The 22,105-nt window shown below is 44.3% G+C and overlaps 1 protein-coding gene across 6 annotated transcripts in view; it reads left to right on the top strand.

Annotated features, from left to right (window-relative positions):
* Positions 1-22,105, top strand: part of AUTS2 (activator of transcription and developmental regulator AUTS2) — a 659,297-nt gene that overhangs the window by 135,936 nt on the left and 501,256 nt on the right. For all 6 annotated transcript variants that reach the window (XM_085240900.1, XM_085240904.1, XM_085240903.1 and 3 more), the window contains exon 2: positions 18,574-18,783. In XM_085240900.1, coding sequence (XP_085097026.1) covers positions 18,574-18,783 — 210 coding nt within the window. The remainder of the gene's footprint in view (positions 1-18,573; positions 18,784-22,105) is intronic.

Here is a 22,105-nt window from a genome sequence, read left to right as displayed (position 1 = left end):
TCCATGTTTTGTATCCTGAATCACACGCATACACAGGCATGCAGGAAGAAACTGCAGCTGTGGAATGGAGCCGTTGATAAAGGAAAGGAAACATATTTATGCAGAAAGCCTTATCCCCTCCATTGAGCTCCTTTTATTGACGGTACTGTAGTTTGGTCTTTATCATCCTGGTTATCAGTGCTCTGGGAAGGCTCGGGGAGGTAACAAAGATGCTTTGAATGTTGCTGTTATATACCAGGGATATTTATTGTCTCTGCTACTCAGGAGACAACTTGCTTTTGACAGGGTAAGAAAATTGAAGTAGAGGTATGTCTTGCTGTGCTTCCTGGGTTCAGTGGCCTCTCTGAGTTATTGCTGTCCTTAGCCCTTATTATATGGCACGTGGGAAGACTGTGCATAAAAGCTTCCATCTCTAATCTCCTGGATTGAAGTCCAGGCTTTACTTAAAATCCATATTTTTGCACATCCCACTTTCCTTGTGTGGTTTATTTTGTCTAAATACTGTGATGAGAGAGAGATGATTTTGCTTGCGAGAGACTGTACCTCTCTGGAAAGGAAGCAAGAGGGTAGAAGTTGACAGGAGCAAACTCTGTTTTTATTAATTTACTTTAGCAGATAAACAGGAAAACAGCTTTCAAAGCAATCAAGGCTAGGTCCACTTGGGCTGCTTGCTGATGTGGGATGCTGCTCTCTGCTTTTTTTTTCCCCCCTTAAGTACAGTCTTGGTTGTGGGCTCATTAGGTCAGGGCTACAGACTCACCTCATTTCTCATTAAGATGAGAAAGCAGGCTGGGCAGGGAGCTTTCCAGCGAGCATAGAGACTTGGCAGAGGCTGCCCAGCCTTGAGAGTGCTTGCGGACTGCAGTTTCTCTGCTAAGCAGCATGCTGCTGCCAGCCTCCTTGTGTCACACACTGAGTGCTGTAAAACCCCTTTGCTTTTCGGGCCTTCTCCTGAAGACCTGGGTCCCTTAAAGCCTTTACTTGGGGTATTGCTGGGTGAAGGAAACCCTTGTGACAAAACCCATCCTTGTAAGGGAAGCCTTTTTTAAGGGCAAGATTTACGATGCCTGCGTGCTCATCCCATTTCTGCAGATGGCTCTTGTAATGATAAAGGTGCATATCTCTCTCTGGGATGTAAACAACTTGATGGATGGTTTGCGCGGAGAAAACATTGGGAGCTCTTTATTTATTTGCAAAGCTTCTGCAGAGGCTGCAAGCAGATGGAGTGGAGCAGGTACAGCACTGTTAGGGTCAGATGGGTGGAGAGTGCAGTCCAACGGGGTGGGGGACGTGGGCTGGTGGGGGACGTGGGCTGGAGCAGAGTGCCCCCTGAGAGCTGAGTAAGGAGAGGCAGTGGTGGGGTACCTTGGCCATCACTGTGCCTGGTGAGGTCATTCTTCATCCTTCATTTAGGATGCACAATCACAGCATTCTGTCAGACAGAGGTGGGTTTTAATTACGGAGCGGTAGGACAGGATTAGAGCCATTTATTTTGGAGACAAAAGCGCAGTATATTTGAGTTCTGAAAAAGATGTTGTCCTGTCCACGTAGGCAATGCTTGCATGCATAGCTCTCAGCTATACTTCTGCAGCTATGGGTACCTACTGTGGGCACAAGCACTAATTGGCATTTCAGGTGCAGAAATCCCCCTACAAATGAAGCAGAGTTTCAGTTGTCATAAAGATGTCATCCAGAGCGATAAAATTCCTCCCTTATTTAAGAACACTAGAAGGCAAAATAAATTAAACACTGAAATATGTAGGAATCCTTAGGTCGAAGTTGATGGGTGTGAAATTATTACAAGCATAAAATAGTCACAAATCTTCCCTTTCTAATTTGTGGCCTGTAGGATTGCCTGTGTGAGATGTGCTCCGGATGAGAGCATCCTGCAGCTCCTGGTAGCACTAAGCTGCTCTCCCCACCTTCACACGGCACCCATCTGCCCCCAGGCTGACCGGGAATAAATGTATTGGACTTCTCTATCTTTCTTCTATTTTCTGTTTTCCAGTTGTGTTTGGGGACCTGTAACAAGTAAATTAGAAGTGTTTTTTAATCACTTGGTGTTTCTTGAGATAGGCCCACTTCATAGTGGAATAGACTGAAAAAAACATGCTTGCACTTCATTGTCAGTAGTTATCACCTTATTGTATGCTAGATATTATTATTGCAGTGAAATTTAAAATATAACTGTCATATAATGAAAAATTGTACTGTTCTGCTGTTCCAAAGTGGAGACCATCTGAGGTTGCATGGGTGGTTCTGATACTTTCGTGCTTGGCAGTACTTGATGCCTGATTGTTCTTCTGATGTGTGCTTCTGTATCCTAACTCAGAGGAATATTAAGAAAATGGTTTGGCAGTCAGTGGCGATTTCGGGTTCTCTTAGGAGCAGAATGTCCTGGTTTCAACCCAGGCAGTGTTAATGGCTCTCGAATGTGTTGATGTTATTGAGTGATAGGAGCATGCCCAGGGCCAGAGGCATTACTTTTGGAGCAACCCTCATATTTGGTTTGCAGTTCTCTCCTTGGGGGCAGTGAGCAGGGGGCATCGTGGTGTTCAGCTGCTCGCTTTGTTAAGCCACAACAGAACCTGTGTCATGCATTGCAAAGAGGTAAGAATTCATTGTTTGGGAATGAAGTGGCTGTACCTGCAGTGGCAGTTTGACATGAGAGTAAATGGGCTGGAAGGGTAAGCAAGCAGCAGTCTATTGCAAACTAGGTCACCTCCACTCAACTCGTATGACCTGAAGTCATAAGTCCAGTTTTCTCATCTCTCTGTTTGAGGTTGGCCTGGAAGATGCTGACAAAAGAGGAGGGATTGCGGCTGATTTGTTTTTTTTGCCTGCAGGCAATTTGCAGATCATTTCTGCTAGATCACAATAGACATGTTATTGAAAACCCAACTTGTAACTCCACCCCTGCCCCCAAACCACAGCGGTCTTATTAACAGGATGATGTTCTGTCTGACAAGATGGAGCTCAGTCGCATCGCTCAGGCTGCGATCTCTGCAGAGGGGTGCGTTTGTGATCCATTCATTGTGTGTTAGCTGTGGCACTGACTGTGTGTGAACGACTTTATGGCACATTGCAATAGGAACACTGTGCAAATCGATGGTGGGAACTGGTGTTACAGTTTGACTCTGAGGTGACTGGGGATCCACGTCCTCAGGTTAATGTGTACTGCAGTATTTGCTCCTATCTGCTCTTTCAGAATGCTTACTGGAGAGCAGAAGGAAATGTCCTGCCACTTGCTCCTGTGTCTTTCTAGTTAAGAAAATGACTGTTCTGGGCAGTTGTATCACTGGGCATTAGGAGGACTGGATCATTAATATTTAACTGTGTTGGAAGTAGAAAGCACAGTAACAATAATAATAATTTGCACTTGCACAGCACATTTCTCCTGAGGATCTCAAAGCACTTTACAAACCATTTAATTAAGCCTTACTAAATCCCTCCGAGGTTTATTATTAGTCCCATTTTACAGATGGTTAAGCAAGGGCATAAAGAAGTTAAATGGTTTGCCTAAATGAGTTAGTGGCAACAACAAGCGTGTGCTTCAGGAGCCTGCCCACATCTCCCCTCTGCAGCAGAGGTGATGCCAGGTGGGCAGTGCCTGGCCAGCAGCAGTTCCTGCAGGAGGAGATGAGGTGCTTGGGTGGAGGTGGTTCACTGGAAATGGCTGTAGGTGGATGGTATTGCCAGCTGGATGTGGAGCTTGGCCAGAGGATGGATGGAAACTGAAAGCATGGGAAGTGGGAGCAAAGGTGAGCTCAGTTCTGTCTTTCCACCTGGCCAAGGGTCCGTTCTTTCACCGGTGACATCATCATTGCTGCTTTAACCCTGTGGGAGGCTGGTCCTTCTTCATCAGTGTGCAGCCTTGGCCAGCTGGGGGCTGTTCCATGCAATAAGGAAGGAAGCTCTTACTGCTGGCTCTGAAATTATTTGTGTCATTAGCAGCTGCTTCTCCTCAGATGCCCAACGTGAAAGGTTGGTTTATCAAGACATAAAGCAGAAGCACACAGACAAGGGGGACTAGTGCTTGCTGCTTCTGAGAGCCACTTAGGAGGGTGTTCATGTACAAATGCATTAGATTATGGTTAAGCAGCTTATGGACATAAAAACACATTAGAACTTTACAGCATGCTATAAATTACAGTTTTGCGGCATTCGCAGCCGCAGTGTTAGGTAATTACATTCATTAATCTACTACTAAGAGCACATAAAGTTGCCTCCCAAATGGTGCTGTGTGTGTTCGTGCTCAGCTGGGAGCGCGCAGAGGGCGGCCTGCCCTCCTCCACAACCACTGTGCCTTGCTTGGAAACTTCACAACTGCATGATGTCAGTGGGCAGACCAGGTTTCCCGGTCGGTATATTGATCTAAACAGCAAAAATCCACAGTGTAAAAATTGCAGGTGATGTCTCACGCAGCCCTAAGCTTTTTCTGATGCGCTGTGAGCTGCGAATGGACTTAAGGCAACTCGATCTCTGCCATTCCTCGGCCTTTGCATCTCCATTGTGTCCTCCTGGATAAGTTTGACACAAGTTTTCAGCTGCCAAAGCTGGATTGCAGAAGTTGGTGTGCTTCTTCCTAATGTGTCCTCTGCCCTAGCAGACTGTACTGCAAAAAGCAAAGATGAGAAGACCCTTAAGAACCACTCCCACTGTATGATAAATACACACGTTCTCTTATATACACATCCACGTGTAGCTTAATGTCAGTAAGTCAGGAAAACAAATCTGTTCTTTTGGCTGTAAGATTTCAATGAATTTAGTTATGAAACTCAGGCGTGGGCGACTCAGAGTAGAAGGCTGCATTGACGGCTGTGGTTTATCAGCCACTTCATCAGTTGGGTTTTCACTTGCTGTTCTGCTGTCACGTCGAGATCATCTTTACATCTGTATGAAAAGAGCCAGGAGAGCTACCTGTGTTACTGAGGGCTGAGATGGTGAGGCTGTGACAGGTGCTTCATCACGCTCCTGTCTTCAGTGCGAGGCATTCATCTGTTTGCTAAATAGAGGTAGTTTCAATGACACCTGAACGTTCCAGCTTCCAGGGGATTTCGTTGTCATTCCTGACAAATTTATTATCCCAACCATTAAATTAATAAAGCACGGAGCCCACAGCAGGAGCTTTTTGAGGAAAAAGATGTTCTGGTGCCACAGAAGCCTCTTGAGCTCTGTCATAAGAATGGCCTGGGTTGGAGTGGACCCCAAGGGATCATCAAGGTCCAATTCCTCTGCCGCATGCAGGGCTCAACCTCCATATTTAATGCCAGACCAGGCTGCCCAGGGCCCCATCCAATCTGGCCTTGAACACCTCCAGGGGTGAAGCATCCGCAGCCTCTGGGCAGCCTGGTCCAGCACCTCATCACTCTCTCTGAGAAGAACTTCCCCCTGACATCCAGTATGCCCCAGTGTGTCACCTGGCTGCGTGCAAGGAGCAGAGCTGGCTCCCCTCTCCCCCAGCTCTGTGGGACGGGGCACGAGGAGCACGGATGAGGCTCCCAATGGAAGTGACTTGAGTGGAAATGGCAGTCCTCCTTTTGAAGGGCAGTGGGGCTGAGCAGTGCAGGTACGTGGGGCAGCAAGATGCTGATAGAACCAGGCTCCAGGGTCTCGTGCAGCTGCCAGCCCAGCCCTGGCCCTCCCAGCAAAGCAGCTGCCGGTTGGGGTTAGCATCAGGGACTGCCAGCACTCAGGCATTACTAATAATGCAGGGCTGTGTGTGGAGCTTCCCACACAACGTGGGGAGGCGCCGATAAACTCGGGCTTTCCCTTAGTGCTGAAGGACTGTGGTGAATCGCTGCTTCCCTTCGTGGTGTGTGCAGCCTCCAAGCTCGAGGGTTTTGCTATTCTGCTCAGGCATTCAGTGACTTAATTGTGTGATGGTATTGATGTAAAATTTAACAGCCACTGTGTGTATTGACTGTAGCTTCATTGGTTGCTGCTGGAACATGCTGTGCTATTGCCCTGCTATTCATTTAGCTGTTTTGGTCCATTTATTAGATATTACAGAGATTTTCCTTTTCTGGACGGAACTGGTAGTGATTTCTGCACTGGAAACCTATTGGGAATGACGCTAATCTAGTTTCTGAGGATTTGTTTATTGGGGCAGCACATGCTGGGCTAATTTCAGGGTACATGTTCCATGGTATCTTTTCTGTCCACAAGTGAGGTTATAACAAGGGGATGTAGTCCTTCAGCAGCAGCAGTTGCTGTTTTATCCCCCCACCCCCCTCAAAAAAAAAAAACGCCAGGAAATCAGAATTGGCTCTGTTAGCATTTACTGGCAAATTAATGTTCCTAACGACTGCCTTTTGCTTGTTCTTTCTAGAGCTTGGAGAAATAAGATTTCACGTAATGCATCTGGGATTGGATTACTGGATTGAATTCTGCAAAGTATGCTGGGGACAGCTGAGTCTGTTTAGAAAGCAGCTTAGCCTCCCTAAGTCAGTAAAAATTCAATTCGTGACAGTCAATGAGGGAATTTTCAGAGGTGTTTTTTTTTTTTTTTTTTGTTTGTTTGTTTGGGCTGCTTTATCTGCCATTGGATGGTCATGCTTATTATTGAGGTCTCTTAAGCTTTGGGTGGAGGGGGTGATGGGTACCACCTATTTCTGAAGACCAGGAAAGAGAAAAGCACCCTGTAGGCTGACATCCCCAGGCCTACTTGCTCATTGAGTGTAACTCCCAGGAGCTCCTCAGCTGAGTTTGCACATTGTGACCATTTCAGAAAACCACAGAAATACGAAGGGAAGCATTCAGAACTGATGAAAGTTGAGGTGGTGATGGTTGCTGCTTTGCATCGGTTCCTTTGTGTGCTCACGAGTTCCCTCTCCTCCCTTCCCTCCCCCTTTTTCCCTGCTGAGAGTTGAGGTTTTGGTCCTCAAAACCAGGCCAACCACATGATTACAGTGCAGATGGCAGTAATCTCTGCGTGTGACTCTGAGAGCAGATCTCAGGACGCAGCGGGGTCTGGGAAATTCCAGCTCTGTTGCAGAGATGGATCGCATCCCAGAAGAGCGGGGTCTGAATGTGGCTTCTGTGTCTCTCTGTGAAATTGTCCTGTGTTTTGTTTTGGGTTTTTTTTCTCCTTCCCCAGGCAGCAGTGCCGGTGCTTCTGGCTGTGATCCTCACAGCTGTGCTTTTATGGGGAGGAGAACATAGGGGAAGTTTGCAGTGGGGTTGTGCTGGCCTGGGTAGGGAGGGCCCTGTGAGCACAGGGAGGCTGTCAGGCTGAGGTAGGGAGGGTGATGAAGTAGGAAGGCTGGCACGTGGTTTTAGTGAGCTCATCAAGACCGCAAGGAATGCAGGAATTCCAAGTGATGTTGTTCTGAATGAGAGAAAGACTGCAGTGGGCGCAGAAGTGCGGCACATCCGTGGGCTGCATCCTCATCCTGAAATAGGGAATGGGCAAAGAAGCCAAGTGCTTTTGATCTTCCAACAGGAAGAAATAATGGCCTTGTAGGGTGAGGTTTAATGCTCTCAGCAAATCTTTGCAGCTTATTTTTTTACATTATAGTCATTTTCTTGAGTCGGACATCCTTGCTGCCTGCTAAGTAAACACAGAAAGCATAGATTATGAGTTAAGAGTATCGACAGCATTTCAAGTGCTATCAGAGAACATTTAATTCAGTTTAATTTTGTGATAAATCTCATGTTTAATCCTCTGGTTGCTCTGTAATCATGTCTCTATTGATCTTTTCTGAATGACTGCGTGCAGTTTAATAAACTTTGCCATTAACCCAAGCTTTCTAAAGGGGGAGATTGATTCCTGTATCAAGTCCGATAGAACCAATAAGCACCTGAACATCATTAAATCTGTCCATTATAAAACATTTGCATTAAGATCAAAGTAAAAGCGTAGAGGTGAATTTGCAGCTTATTAGAGAAAGAGTTTGCAATTGGAAAGTCTCAGTATGTCAGTCAACATCAGCAGCAGTTTTCAGCCTGCCTGATTCAAGCTGACAACTCCTTTCATTTCCTATTTCTCAAATCCGTCTTTCATCCTATTGAGCGACCTCCTTCCTTCCCCCTTTTCCCAGCCATAATTATATCCTTTAATTTATTCCATCTTTTTCACTCCAGGCGTTTGTTTAGTCCAGGTTTTTGAGGTCATTTTTTGCCTCGTAATAAAACAGCGGAGCTTGAATGCATTTTGGTGTGTTGGTTTGGATTTATTTTCTGCCCTGGACTTAAATTTTATACAGAGTGCCTTAAGAACACAAGGTATAAAATAGGGTAGGGAATGGGGGACTGACTGTGGAAGTGGGGGAAAAAAAAATGGCCTTTTTCTCAGATTCCTTCTTTTAAGTCATGTAACCCTCATTCCTCACTGGGGTCTCCTCCCACGCCCCCCACTGCCTGCATCCACAGGGGTTTGTATGCGGGGACACTGCTTACTTAATGCCAGCTGAATTGCACTGAAACACGCTCCAGATTCAGTGTGCTGGTGGCCTTGGGAGGAGCATCTGTGTGTCCCATCAGCACCCCTTCTGAGCTGCTGAATGGTCCCTCCGTTGCAGGGAACCTTTGCAGTATTTGCTTCTCCCATGCATGTGCGTGGCCCCTTTGTTCCTGCAGCGCCCGATCCCTTTACCTCATTAAGTATTTAGCATTATGAGGCACAGATGAAATAGGATGTGGTCTTACTTCCATTTAACACATGAGCACCAGTGCACGGAAGGGTAAAGGCCTGAATTCTCAGAGCCATTTATTTCCTTTGGAAAATCACTCAATGGGAATTAAATAGTTTTTGGCCCCTGAATACTTGCTTTGTGGACTGGGGCTCGGCTTACTTGCTGCGGGTCACGCAGAGCCAGTGGAAGATGAGGAATTTTGAGCATCCCCCAAGTGCCCACATTAATAACACAGCATCAGTCCAGCCAGCTCTAATCCTGTGCCTGGCAGGGTACAAGCTGTGATAAGATCAGACAGGGGAGATTTGGATACCAGCGCCAACAAGCAGCTTAGAAAACAAATCTTCAGTAGGAAAGGTTTCCTTCTGAGCGCAGGCTGATACCTGGGAAGGTTCTAATTCTCTTCAAGATATTCCACAGCTCTCCAGAGATACGTTGCAGAGCTTTATCTGCTTTCTGCTTTAGGCAAATTTTTACAGAGAGACAGCAGCTCGGATGCTTTTTACAGGAGAAATGGTTACAAGTTCAGTCGAGACAGCCTGATATACGATAAAGCGTGCTGTGAATCTAAGCATCGCTCATGCGGTATCACTCACAGTTTTTGTGACTCCTCTCCAGTTTGCTGGAGGCATTAGGGAAGCTCTTGACTTGAGATGCTGTGTTTGGGAGCTGCAGTTCTCCTGACTGCATCCCTGCTAAGTTGAATTTGTTGCTTCTAGGTGGCTATAAACAAGAAGCATCGCAGAAATTGCTTTTCCAGCCACTGAGTTGCTCTGAACATCTAAACTGAAGCATCCTTTAAAAGATCTGCCCACAGAGTAGCTTTAAGTTGAGTATTTGCAGGAAATGCCATATTTTCAGCCTGGCTCAACTGTAAATGATGTTTTCTCAGGTGTATGAGGCAGCTTTATGGGGTCTGCGCCCTGTAACAAAACTGATTGGTGTCATCATCCTTGCTTTTCCCTTTCTATGGATTCACACGGAACACATTCTGCATCTGAAACAGAAGGGAGGAACCGTGTTTGCCCTCCTAGGAATGGCTGAGGGCACCTGGTGCTCTTTGGCTGATGCCTGGTAGATTTCAGAGCAGCCACTGGGCTGCAATGAATGCTTTGCTGTGAGGATTTTTGATGTGTTAGCAGGAGCAGGGAAGTAAAGACAGAAAGTACACGTGGCAGTGCTGCGGTGGCCCTGACTGTCTGCTCCTGATTTGGTGCTTTATAGCTTTGTAAAGGAACAACAAAATAATCCTGGCATTTATTTCACCTGTGAATGTGAATGAGGACTCTTGAGATGGGAACAACTGCAGCTGCTTTGTAAGTGGTGAGAAGGACAGGCAATGATAAATCTGGTCTGTTATGTGAAGCTGTACTTCTGAGCTGCAGAGTGGGATTTGCCAACGATAGGCACTCTACAAGAATGTAATCCCTCTGGTTTTTTTGATCATCGAATTTATCTTCAGCCTATCTGTTTCCTAAGGGAAGAATAAGCCTGCAAATGGAAAGGTTACGTATTGCTCTCTGTCTTAAAATTTTTGTTCTTTTCTATTTTTTTTTCACCCTTAGTGCTAGAAGGAGGTTTCATTTGCAGAGGAGTTGAGCTGTTGTTTTTTCTCTCATTGCACAAAGGTTCTGATCCTTTTCCTAATGAAGTGTATTACAAAGCTCATCTCAAGTGATGCATTTCTATCTCTGCACTTTCTGCTTCTCTCTTTCTCTCTCCTCATTCTCTAATTACCGCCATTTCCTTTTTAAATGTCTTTGTGAGTCTTTTGTGTGAGGTTGTATGCTATGTGCTGAGAACAGCAGTAGAGTTAAGAGCTTCCAAGAGAGAGAAAGAGAGAATCAGGAGGAATATTGGGCAGCAGGAGCTTTGAGAAGAGAAGAGGTGGTCTTGCAAGTAGTTGGACTTCTTGGCCCAGGAGATGGAAGAGAGTTGGTTCAAAATTACATTAAAAAAGACACTGTAATTGTAACATTATGATAACTTTGGGAGAAGTTCCTCTAAATCTCCTCTTTGCTTTGCTCATTTGTGTTGTCATTTTGTTCATTTCCAGTACAGCAATAAGCACACGTGTTCCCATGTCAATTCTCTGTTTCGGCGGTCCGTATCCTAGCTGGCTTTACCTGTGTTGTCTCAGTGCTTTTCTTGTGTCAGTTCTTGGAGAATCAGATTGCTCGATTCTCAAAGGCAACATGGCAGCAAATCTCAACTCTTCTGTGGTGTCCCAATATAGAGCCTCTCTGTGCACAGCTTGCACCAAAGTGACACGTGCATGTCAAACAGTAGCTGCAGGGCTCTGCTAAGATTTGTGAATTCTCCTTTTCATTTCAAATCCGAACAAAAAGTGTAAATACATATGTAAAGGGGGAAAAAAATACCAGTGTAGAACTGGAGAGCTGCTCAGTTATTTAGCTGGACTGAAATTATTTGCATTAGCAGATGCCATTACTTGGTATGGCACATGATACCTGTTCAGTAGGTAAAAGTTTTGTAGGGAGAAAAATGTTTGTTCCTGTCATGACATGAAGCTCACTGTTATTCTCAGACAGAGGTATGTGTGTGAAACATACACAACCCTGGTTTGTCCCTATGAATGAATGTATTTTTGCATCAAATTAAGGTGTTGCTGTGCATAACGTGGCTGCGTGGAATAAAGGCGCTGTGTACAGCAATGGGATTGTTACTGTAAATGTGCAATTAGCAAAAGGGACAAATTCACCTTTGTGTTGGATGCTGGGTAAGTGCTTGCTTCTCTGTTCCTGTCTCTAATGATAATGGAGCAGGGGAGCAGTGCAGCCCTCAGTGTTGGCAGCAGGATTTAAAGCCAGCACTTCTGGGGATGGATTTGCTCTCTGCACTCTTTTTCCCTCTCTTTTCATTCCTCAAAGAATGACAGTAAACACTTTGTGAGGACGTGGCTGTGCTGCTCACAGGGTATATTGAGCACATTTACTGAAGGGCCAACCCTTAAAGCAGGAGTAGCTTTCCCTTTGCTGCAAGGGCTGTGTATGTGGGACGGTCCTGGAGATGTAAGTATGCAGAGCCTCGGGGTGAGTACTGTGTGCCAGCAGCACTCAGATGTGGGACCCAAATCCTGCCCCAGCATGACAGAAATCATAGAATCCCAGAATGGTCTGGGTTGAAAAGGAGCACAGTGCTCATCCAGTTCCAACCCCCTGCTTTGTGCAGGTCACCAACCAGCAGCCCAGGCTGCCCAGAGCCACATCCAGCCTGGCCTTGAATGCCTCCAGGGATGGGGCATCCACAGCCTCCTTGGGCAACCTGTTCCAAAGGGAGGAGATGAGGGAGCAGGTCTTAGCAGAAGTGCTTCATCTGTACACCTGTTTTGTGTAGCATCTGTATGCCTGGTGATTAACACATCTTGAATGTCCATTTGCTTTTCTCTACACTGCTACTGCTGTTTCATTGACCTGAGTGGTTTTGAACACTTGAGCAGCGTTCTGCTGTTGTAAAAGGTGATGTGTAGGAGTAAGTTTTAATCTTTTGTACTCAAATACTTACAGAAACTTCATTTTAAACATGTTTTTTGTCACATCAGGGTGAAAGCTTGAGAGTGTAAGATAAGAACATACTTAATATTGCTAAAATCCCATTGAATGCAGTGAGACTTAGACACACATGTAAGTGGTTGGTTTAATTAAATGTTATTTGGGAGATTTACTTGGGTAAAGCAAAGAACCAATATTATGCAATTGTGTAATTAATCACAAACGAACAACCCAGATCTGATTTGAAGTAAGAAGTGTCATTAAATTGTTGAGAAAAAGAGTATCTGGGTCCAAACCCTGTATGTTCAGGAAAGGAATGATGTGTTGGTTAAAATTCTGTCTGGGGCTGTTTATTTTGCTGTGTGAAATGCTCCTTTTAGATCACCTGGTAAAGTCTGGTGTCCAGGAGATGCTTCCAAAGCTGGCAGGCATACAATGAGGATTGCAGCAGGTATTTCTCCTGCTTAGATTGGTTAAATGTAACTAGAGCCCTGTTTTTTTTACCTCTTCTTCCATCTCACATCTAATACGTGGCATTGAGGGAGGCCATCAAATGATGTATTTTAGAAATAGCCATTATCTGTGTCCTTATATTATCTGGCTCTTGCTAAAGCCTGATTTGCAGGAGTGCTCAGTGCTCCCAGGTGCTGCTGCAATCAATGAAGGCTGTCCTTCATTAGATAAAGTGCTCTGTCGGGCTGAGTTCTTTGAGAAATCAAATCCCAGTCACTTCTTAGTGGGTGCTTAAAATTAGCAAACGTTTCTGACCTGAACATGTCAGGACTGTGCGTTCCACCTCTAAAATGCAGAGAGTGAAATATGCTGCTCTAGCTGAGCTGCCTTTAGATCTGGTGGTGTTTGTTGAGCATCTGATGCTACAGTGAGGGGTTGTGCAAAAAGCCCTTGAGGAAATTAATAACTGTGCATTCAGAAGAGGGTTTGAATGGAGCCTGAGTAAACATCCACACGTTGAACAAAAAGGTGAAAACAAAATGCTGAGTGGCTGCTCATTAACCGAGCACCTTCCATTCTGCAGGGGGAAATAATGGCATGCCATCATGTAATTAAAGATTGTATCGTAACGCCTGTGAGTGGGAGGGCTGAATTCAGGTGGTGGTTGCAGCCTCAGTCCTGGCCTTTCATAACTTCCAGGTCCTTGACTTGATAACCTCAGTAATGTTCCTTTAGTGCTGCTTTTTTTTGTGTGCAGTTCAAATCAGCAGCACCTGAAAAGCTGCCGTCTGTTTATCAATGATATTGTTAACAAATGATGTTGGGATGAAAAATCAAAGCAATCTCTTTGCTACAGAAGCTCTTTTATAAAACATATCTCGAGCAGACAGCAACTTGCATTTCTATTGTCTTGCCTTCATCTGTAAGCACCACGTACAGCCCTGCAGCCTGGGGCGGCGTTCCATCTTCAGTCTGTTGCACAGCCCCTTTTGCACAACACTTTGTTTTCAGATTTGAGACGCATACAGAAGGCAACAAATTGTAATTTTGTGGAAACAAAGGCAACAAACAAAGCTAGATTAAATCTTTCTGCTGAGGTCTTGGAACTTGGGAAAATGGTTGGGATGAGCAAATGGGCTGTGGTGCCTGGACTGGGTGACATCCTCACCGGGCCCTGCAGTCCTAAAATGCCATCACTGCCACATTTGGCAAGTCCTCTTTTGCACTTTGCTAAATATGTGCCTTCTTTTCTCTCTGGTGGTGTTTTAGGAGGGTTTGTAATTAATTTCCACTCAGATGAACCCTTCTGAGGAGTTAATTGTGCATTCAGAAGAAGGCACAGCGTGTTTAGCTATCTCATCTTGAGGGAAACAAAATGACTGTTATAAGCATTTTATTTTCTGATTGTGAAAGGTTGTGGGGTTATATAATCAATGGATATACAGATATATATATCCAGGAGCTTGGCTAATAGAATTTATATTGGAGTAATGAGAGAAAGTCACCCACCCTGTCCTGGGCTCGCGAGATGAACTCCAATGGAGCAGATCTCCAGAGAGATCCTTCCCCACTGGCAGTCAGCTCTTAAATGGCTCTAGGAGAGGTGCAGCCAGGCTCCACCCCTTCCTGCAGCACAGGTGATTTGCCTTCACTTGTGCTCCCGTGGCTGACTCACTGCTCGCCTCAGGTGATCAGTCAGAGGTTCAGGCCGTGATTCAGCAGCCCCATACAGAGGTCTACTCACTGCCTTGTTCTCAGACCTTTACATCTTGATGTTACTGCTAGAAGGAAAGTAAGGAATTATGGTGAGAGGGAAGGATTGAAGTCTTAAGGCACTTTCAGCCATCAGCTTTAAAAGTTCTTCCCAAATTTAACAGAAAACCCAGTAAGATCCACAGCTTCCCTCTTGCTCAGAGCTGTGGGTGCCCCATTCCTGGAGGTGCCCCAGGCCATGGGTGGGAGCTGGGCAGCCTGAGCTGGGGGGCACCCAGCCCACACAGGGCTTGGAACTGGGTGGGCTGTAAGGTCCCTTCCAACCCAAGCCAGTCTGTGGTTTTCTGATTCTATTGTGGGCTCCAGAGGTACCTTCATTGCAGTGTGATTGGACAGAGGTGCTTGGTTTCAGGCTGAAAATGCACGCACTCAAGACAGGGTTGGGCTGGTGGTGTTTCAAACCAGTTGTTCTAGAGAATGCTGATATTTCATGGCTGTGTAATAATTTGGGGTGTTAAAGAGAAGTCTCTTAATTCTTTATATCTAATTTTATTATTGAGGTGAGGTGTAAACTCTTAGGCTCTTACACAAAGCTATTGTGAACTAGCAGGAACCTGACAAGCAAATAATTGGAATACAGTTTGGGCCTGACACAGTTATTACTTATTACACTACTTGCACACTGTAATGTACTTTCATTTTAGAAAAATAATAATGCCTGGCCTCACATTCAATGTGAATTCAGAAAGTAAATTCTTACAACGCTAGGATCAGAAAAATGGCCTTTAATGATGACTTGAGGAGATCGAGGCTGTCTGAAGAAATGCTTGGCTGCCACTGGGGACCTGATGTCTAATTAATAAGCTGTCACTTCGGTAGGAAGAAGATGGACTTTCCTGAAATAAGTAAGGCATGGCTTGCTGGAGGCTTTAGTGCTCGGTGAGAGTGCAGTGTCCTTCAAGCCTACTGGTAGTAGAAGTAACCTGTTGTACCCAAGCAGCTGCTTCTCCTCCTGCACCAATGCAGGGCTGGGGTTGGGACTGATGCTGTTAATGGGAGCTGTGATGTTGGCAGAGCCTCCCACTCATCAGTGTTATGACAGGACCTGTTGGCAGGGCAGCTCTTCTCCATGATGCAAAGATGCTGGGCTGATGAGTGTGCCCAACAGAAGCAAAACAAATGGATTTCTTTTTTTTTTTTTAGATGATATGGTACACTCATAAATATTAATGCACTTTTTAATGGAATTGTATGTAATTACATATTTATACATGTAAGTCACCTTCCTGATAGACTTAAGGCACTTTACTGATGAAAGATATCTCCAAGTAAGGTTGTTTTAAACCGTGCCTAATATGTTTGTATGATTTATTTAATAATGTGTGGGTTTGTGTGCTGGCAGGAGAGGAGGAAAGCTTACATTGAGGTCGGAATGCATCGTTTGCAGGGTGTGCTCAAATCAGCTCCATGGGCAGCTGCTTAGAAATATGCCTCGACATGAAATATTACTACATCTTATCTATGTAGATAAGGTCTGTGCAGCCCTGTCACCTTAGAGTAATTACAGCTTATTACTCTAATCATGACGATGCCTAAAGTCCATAATTAAGACTGCTGGCTAACGTAGCACACGGCGTGGTATGGCTATTGTCCTGTCTCAACAACAGAAAGATAGGAATGGGATGAGAAAGGTCAGAGTGAGGCAGTGGTTGGTGCAGGGCTGTGTTCCTAGCAGAGTGCCTCCTTGCTGAGCCTCTTCCCAGGGGGCAGAACCTGTGCCCATCTCTGCAGCCTCGCGTGCACTCAGTGTGCCAGAATGGTCCAGGGCCATTTGCACCCTCAGAAATGAGATTGACAGAGCAGTGACTGCTATTAGAGTTGGTTGTAGTGCATCCTGCCTGCGTGTCTCCAAGCTTTAACGTGTGCTGTTGGAGTCCAGTCTGCAGATACAGATTTGGAGCAAGCAAATAAGTGTATTTTAGGCACCAAATTGTGTATCTGCTGAATGTGACGAGAGGCTCTGTGGTACAGTTGGATAATAGGAGGTTTTGACCCATAGTGCTCTGTAATTTTCTCTGCAGCAATGTCAGCTGGTGGAAAGCAGCTAGCAGTTCTGGAGGATCCCAGTTGTCTAAACACCAGTCTTTGTGTCTAAATTTCATAGTAAAGCCATCTACCAAGGTGCATTTAGGGGCCTCAATCTGCAGAATGACAAGCTGTGTGTGTATGGAGCTGCCTTCTTGTTGCATCTTATTTTTTGGAGACTTCTGCAGGTTGGTCCTGCAGACATGCTGTTTTCATAGAGAGTAGAAGGATTTGTGGCATTGATGTTGCTTTTCTTTGTTGTAGGCATATATATACATTCACGTGGCCCAGAGCTTGTGTGAGACAAACCTTCCTGTAGATCTGACAGTCCATGAAATTATTGGTGAGGTTGGCTACAACGTGGGAGTCTTTTAGGGATGGTTAAGGCAGGCATGCCTGTAGTCTTCTGCAAAATTTGACCCATGTTGTACCCTCTGTAAAGCTAATGGCAGCTAGTAATGTCTTGGTGGTGGTGTTATTCCCATTAGACATCTTATAAGCTTCTGGAAACCTGCCACTGTTTCATTTAGATCTTCAGCTGCAGGGGGGAAAAAAAAACAAAAGGAACAAAAAATCCCACAAAGCACTTTAATCATTAGGAGAATATTTATTTTCTTCTGGAAGGTTCCTCCCTTTTTTTTTTTTTTTCCTCTCTGTTTACAAACATGAGCTCTGTGTTTGAACCCCTGCACTGGTATGATGTGCTATTCCCAAAGCAATGGATTTTTTTGGTACTGAGCTGAAAAAAAAAATATAGCAGTACAGTGGCAATTATCATAAGGCGTGTGGCTGTTCTGTGATACAGTGATGAAGGATCTGGAGCACAAATGTGACGGGGAGTGGTTCATAAAGTCAGAGAAAGTCTTACAGCTGCTGTCCATCTGTAATGCATGTGAAATTCTTCTTTTATCCAGTACCAGATTGGAAAATTTGCTGGCTTCAGTTTAATTAATCATCATGTTGGTTTCAGTTATGAATTTTATGAAGTTCTTGTGCATTTGGGGAGCATTCTTTAATTAAAGGCAAACTGGTTTTTGCTTGTAGGCATTTTTTTTTTTTTTTGTATTTAAATATGGCATAATTGGAATTATACTCTCCTAAACTTGAGTCTCAGTGTGACACAGGGACCAGTTCACCAATTGGTTTCTCCCAACTTGTTCTGCTGTCAAATACAGTATTAAGTGATGATTAAAAAAAAGCATGGAGGCTCACAATGTCACAGCACTTCATGGTGCAGTGCAGAGAGCTTTTAGTCAAAGCTGCCGGGAATGTTAGTAGGAGATGCTTATACTACTAGCCTATTTAAATAGTGTGTCCATTATGAAGGAATACTGCATTCTTATGCATGCAGTTCTTGGAGAAGATGGGGTTCAGCTGATTGCATTCATTAAAAGCCCAATATGTGTTGTCATGTCCACTCTCCCAGTAACTTCTCCCAAGGACCACTGTGATTCCTCCATCTTCCTCTGCCATTCTTTCTTTATCATTGGGAAATTAGCACTTACTTAAAACAAAAAAATGCTCTTGCAGGATATCAGGAAGAAAGGCTGAGCATCAGAAGTTGTGTTCATGTTACATGAGACATGAGTGTTGTTTTTTTTTTATAGACAGACGTTGATTCTGGAGTTTAAAGAAGGGTCACTTTGAAGCAAATATGACCATGGGGGTTCTTTTGATGTTTTTTTCTTGAGATTTGGAAATGTACTGAGGGTCAGGCTTGAGGAAGAATCAACTGAAGGCAATTGAGATTCATTGACATTAATTGGCTTTAGGTCAGCTCTTGCCTTATCCTGTCAAGTGTAAGTCAAAAGAAATAAGTACAAAGAAATGTGAAAGGCCAAGGCTTGTTTAAATAGAAGGGAATTGTTAAATGTTATAAACATATGTTGTCTTCTAAATGCATGCTCAGTAGATGTGTGACACGTCTGAGAATCATGAGGTTCATGGTATGAAATCTGAAGCTGTGTATGTCTGTGCACTCACTCACATGTTTTATTTAGTGTTCAGCTGGCTCTTGTTTACCTGGAGGACAGTGAGGATTGTTTTGTCATCTTCTGGTGGCTGTAGCGTTGCCTTGAGTGTGCTCAGATGGTCACTCTGGAAATTGCTGCTTGAAGAGGCTGGCCAGATCCCAGCTGTATTTTGACCACTGCTTTTCTTCTCTTCCTTTGCAGAAGGATGTAGCTCTGAAACCTCAGGAACGCGTGGAGAAGCGACAGAATCCTCTGGCCAAGAAGAAACGGGAAGCACTTACCAATGGGCTGTCATATCTTCCGAAAAAGAACAGACTTCACCACCACCAGTACAGCTCTGACCGAGAAAACGATCGCAATCTTTGTCAGCACCTTGGGAAAAGGAAGAAATTACTGAAGGGCCTCAGACAGGTAGGAGAGCCTCTTGTGGGGAGGGGGGACTTTGGCTGTTGGCCCATGGTGTGTAGCAGTGGATTGTTTGTTTTATGGGATCGCTGGTTTGTTTCAACCCCTTTGTGGTTGCTTTACTGTTGGGCTCTTGGGTGCCACTTGCTATCAGGTCTTGGTGTGAGAAGAGATTGACCGAGTGGGAGAGAAAGTGGCTTCTTACTGCTGCTGGAGCTGAGCTGATTAATGGATGTCCAGAGGTTGGAAAGAGTTTCACGTAGGCTGACTGTGAGACTGCCAGGGCCAATAAATGTGTGTGTTATGCTGCTGTGCAGACTTCGTGTTGAAAATACACCTTCTTGTCTTTAGACACAGAAACCTGAGATTCTCTCTGAAGAAGGGTGAGGTGAGGGAGTTGTGAGAGAGCAGCTGTTAATCAATCATTGTGGGTGTGAGGAGCTCATTTGTAGGATGTCAGTGCTACCAGTGTGAAGCCCTTTTGGGTTTCTGATCACCTATCTGGAAGAAAAATTTCGTGCTTGCCCAGCACTGGGGATGTCTTACATCTGCTGAGCTGCAGGTGTACAAATGTGCAGAATACAGGAGTAGAAAGCTTGAGGCTGGAAGTGCTGGTCTCTTTTCTTCAGGACTGTATAGTGCTGTGTTTCCCATTTTTAAGACAGAAAAAACACACGGCAGAAGTCATTTTTCTAGCAAGAAAAGCCACGTTTTGCTTTTTTGATGAGTGATATCCTAAAAATAAATCAGATCTTGGATGTTTTACTTATGGCATGTACCTGTTGGTTGTGCAGAGCTGAAGTCTAAAGAAACAATAAAAGAGGCCAGCTTTGACTGAAATTTGAGTGATGCTGTTGGCTCTTCATCCAAGATGTATCTGTTTAATGGAGATAATTGGTGTTCTTTGAGTCTTGATCATTGGTTGGTGAAAACCAAACATTGCTTTGCTGAGAAACTTAATATAGAAAACTGAGATTTGCTGCTTCTCCTTCTATGACCTCAGGGAAATGGGAAAAACTTTGAGAACAAGTACATTGACTTGCATTCCATTTTGATAATGAGCTGCAGAGCCTGGTAAAAGTGTTTTCGTTGAGTGTATATAAAACTAAAATAAGAGTTCAGCCATGCAAGCAAATTGTGTAGTATCTATACTACCACACCTGTTAAAGGTATTTCTGCTCATTTTGGTATTATTTCTGTTTCTGAGGAAGGCTGGGGGACACTTCAAGGCAGTTGATGTAATGCATATGAGTAGATATTGAGGGTTGCTGTGTTCCTTCATTGTTTTGTGTTCACCTAAGCCACCTTATTTGTGTTTCTTTTCAGTATGTGAAATGGTAAATATCTCTGCTTTGTACAGTAGGAACTGGCCTTCAGAAAAGCTGACTTCTTGCACTTTTTGATTCCCTTGGCATAGCCTGCTGTCAGGTGAAACCTTTCTGCCTGGTACTTAAGCAATGAAGGAATCAGCCAAGCTGCTGATGGAGGTTATTTGTGAGGTTATGTTTTCAAAAATAAATATACACTGACTTGGAAGGTATTGAGTTGACAAATGTCATGGAAAATGCTTTTCCTTTTAGCTGATAAATCTGAGAACTCTGCTTAATTCCTGAGGGATAAACCTGAAAGGAAATAAAATATCTTGCTCAGTATAAATTTAATACATTTGGAAGGGGTACAGTTCCTTAGACAAGAACATTTTAGTCTTAAGAACAGTTTAGGTACTTGTAAATCCAAGTGGCTTTGGTATTTTAAGTGCGAGGAAGAAAAATATGTAATAGACAATAAAGCTTATTTGAAAAGGCACACAACTTTTACATGCAATATTTATAAGTATTTTCTGCCGTTTTTCTCAAGACAAATGGAAAAGATCCTGAAAAAAAGGAGGGGGCTGGTAAGTTCTGAGGATGATTTGTTCCCTCTGAACATATAACATCTTCGCTCCTAGAGCAGCCGTTGGCCATGCATTGGGTTTGGTTTCCCACTGTCATCCCACTGCTGTGCCGGGCTCTCACTTGGAAGTAAAACTGCCTGTTAGATGAGAGCAAGTCAAGAACTGGGCCCACTGTTTTGTACAGGATAAAGTAGGAAGATCTGAAGCCAATAGGGTGGTGAGACACTGGCATGGGTTGCCCAGAGAAGCCACGGATGGCTTTCGAAGTCAGGTTGGATGGGGCCTTGGGCAGCAACCCATGGTGGCAATCATGTTCATGGTAAATAATCTTTTTTTCCCTTCCAACCAAAGCCATTCTGTGATTCAGTGTAAATTTAGTTTGCTGCTGGATATCTATATCTATCTATCTATATGGAATCTCTGCTGTATTAAGGCCATGTGATTTAGACATAAGCAAGGTATCCTGCTCCCGTTGTCCTCGGAGGAATCCTGAATTGTCACACGTGAATATTACGTTTGGATGGCAGGATGCCATCTCAGTGCTGTCACTTGTGTTCCTGTGCTGGCAAACAAGCTAGGCTGCAGTCTGTCCCTGTTGGGAATGTTTTACACCTGGAGATCTTGTTTGTCGTTCTACCAGTAGTTAACAGTCCTGTCTGATACGTCTCTCTGTGAAATCTGTTATCTGCTGGCAGTAACTCTCACATGCAGGATTTACAGTACGAAGCTCCCTCATCAAACAGATTCAGTTGAAGTCAGCTATTGGAAGGACTGCTAATTAGTTTTCAGAGAAAATCCTTGCAGTATTCATGCAGGTATTTATTCAGCTATGCTGAAATGCCTACAGGTTTATTGAAATCCGGAAAATGTGAAACTATAGGTTAATTAAGACTCATATTTTACTAGCAAAAAGACTTTTGAACTCTACTTTGTGAGCTCTTATAAATGTACTTATTAAATGCCTTGAGGAAACTTCAGTTGGCGTTAAGCAAACATAAGACTCATCAGAATATTTCTCCAGCATTTTAGATTTAATTTCCTTTACATTAATTGGTAGATGGAGTGTTATTATGCATTTCCTTTAACGCTCTTGTGGAAATCTTGAAGTGAGCATTGTTAAATTAGAAAAGGGATGGCAAAAAACTGTAATGGTTTTTAATGTGGTGGTGTTCCTCGAGGTCTGAGCAGGATGGGGCATGCTAGGAACAAAGGGCTCTGATTGCAGCAGGTGTGTTGACAGCAAGAGGAAAGATCAGTGTTCTTTGTTAGGGGGGTAACTGTTCTAGAAAGAACAGAAGATGCTGACTTCTGCTACCACCACCATCTCCTTCGTTGCCTTTTTATTGCCTCGCTGGAAGATTCACGTGCTGTGCTGTAGGAGAGGGTCCTCTTCAGTGTATGTATTGCTCTGCAGCAGCAGTCTAGGTTCTGTGC

The sequence above is a fragment of the Meleagris gallopavo genome, chromosome 21 (genome assembly GCF_905368555.1).
Source record: "Meleagris gallopavo chromosome 21, MGAL_WU_HG_1.1, whole genome shotgun sequence".
Lineage (NCBI taxonomy): Eukaryota > Metazoa > Chordata > Aves > Galliformes > Phasianidae > Meleagris > Meleagris gallopavo.
This window is presented reverse-complemented; position numbering and strand designations above follow the sequence as displayed.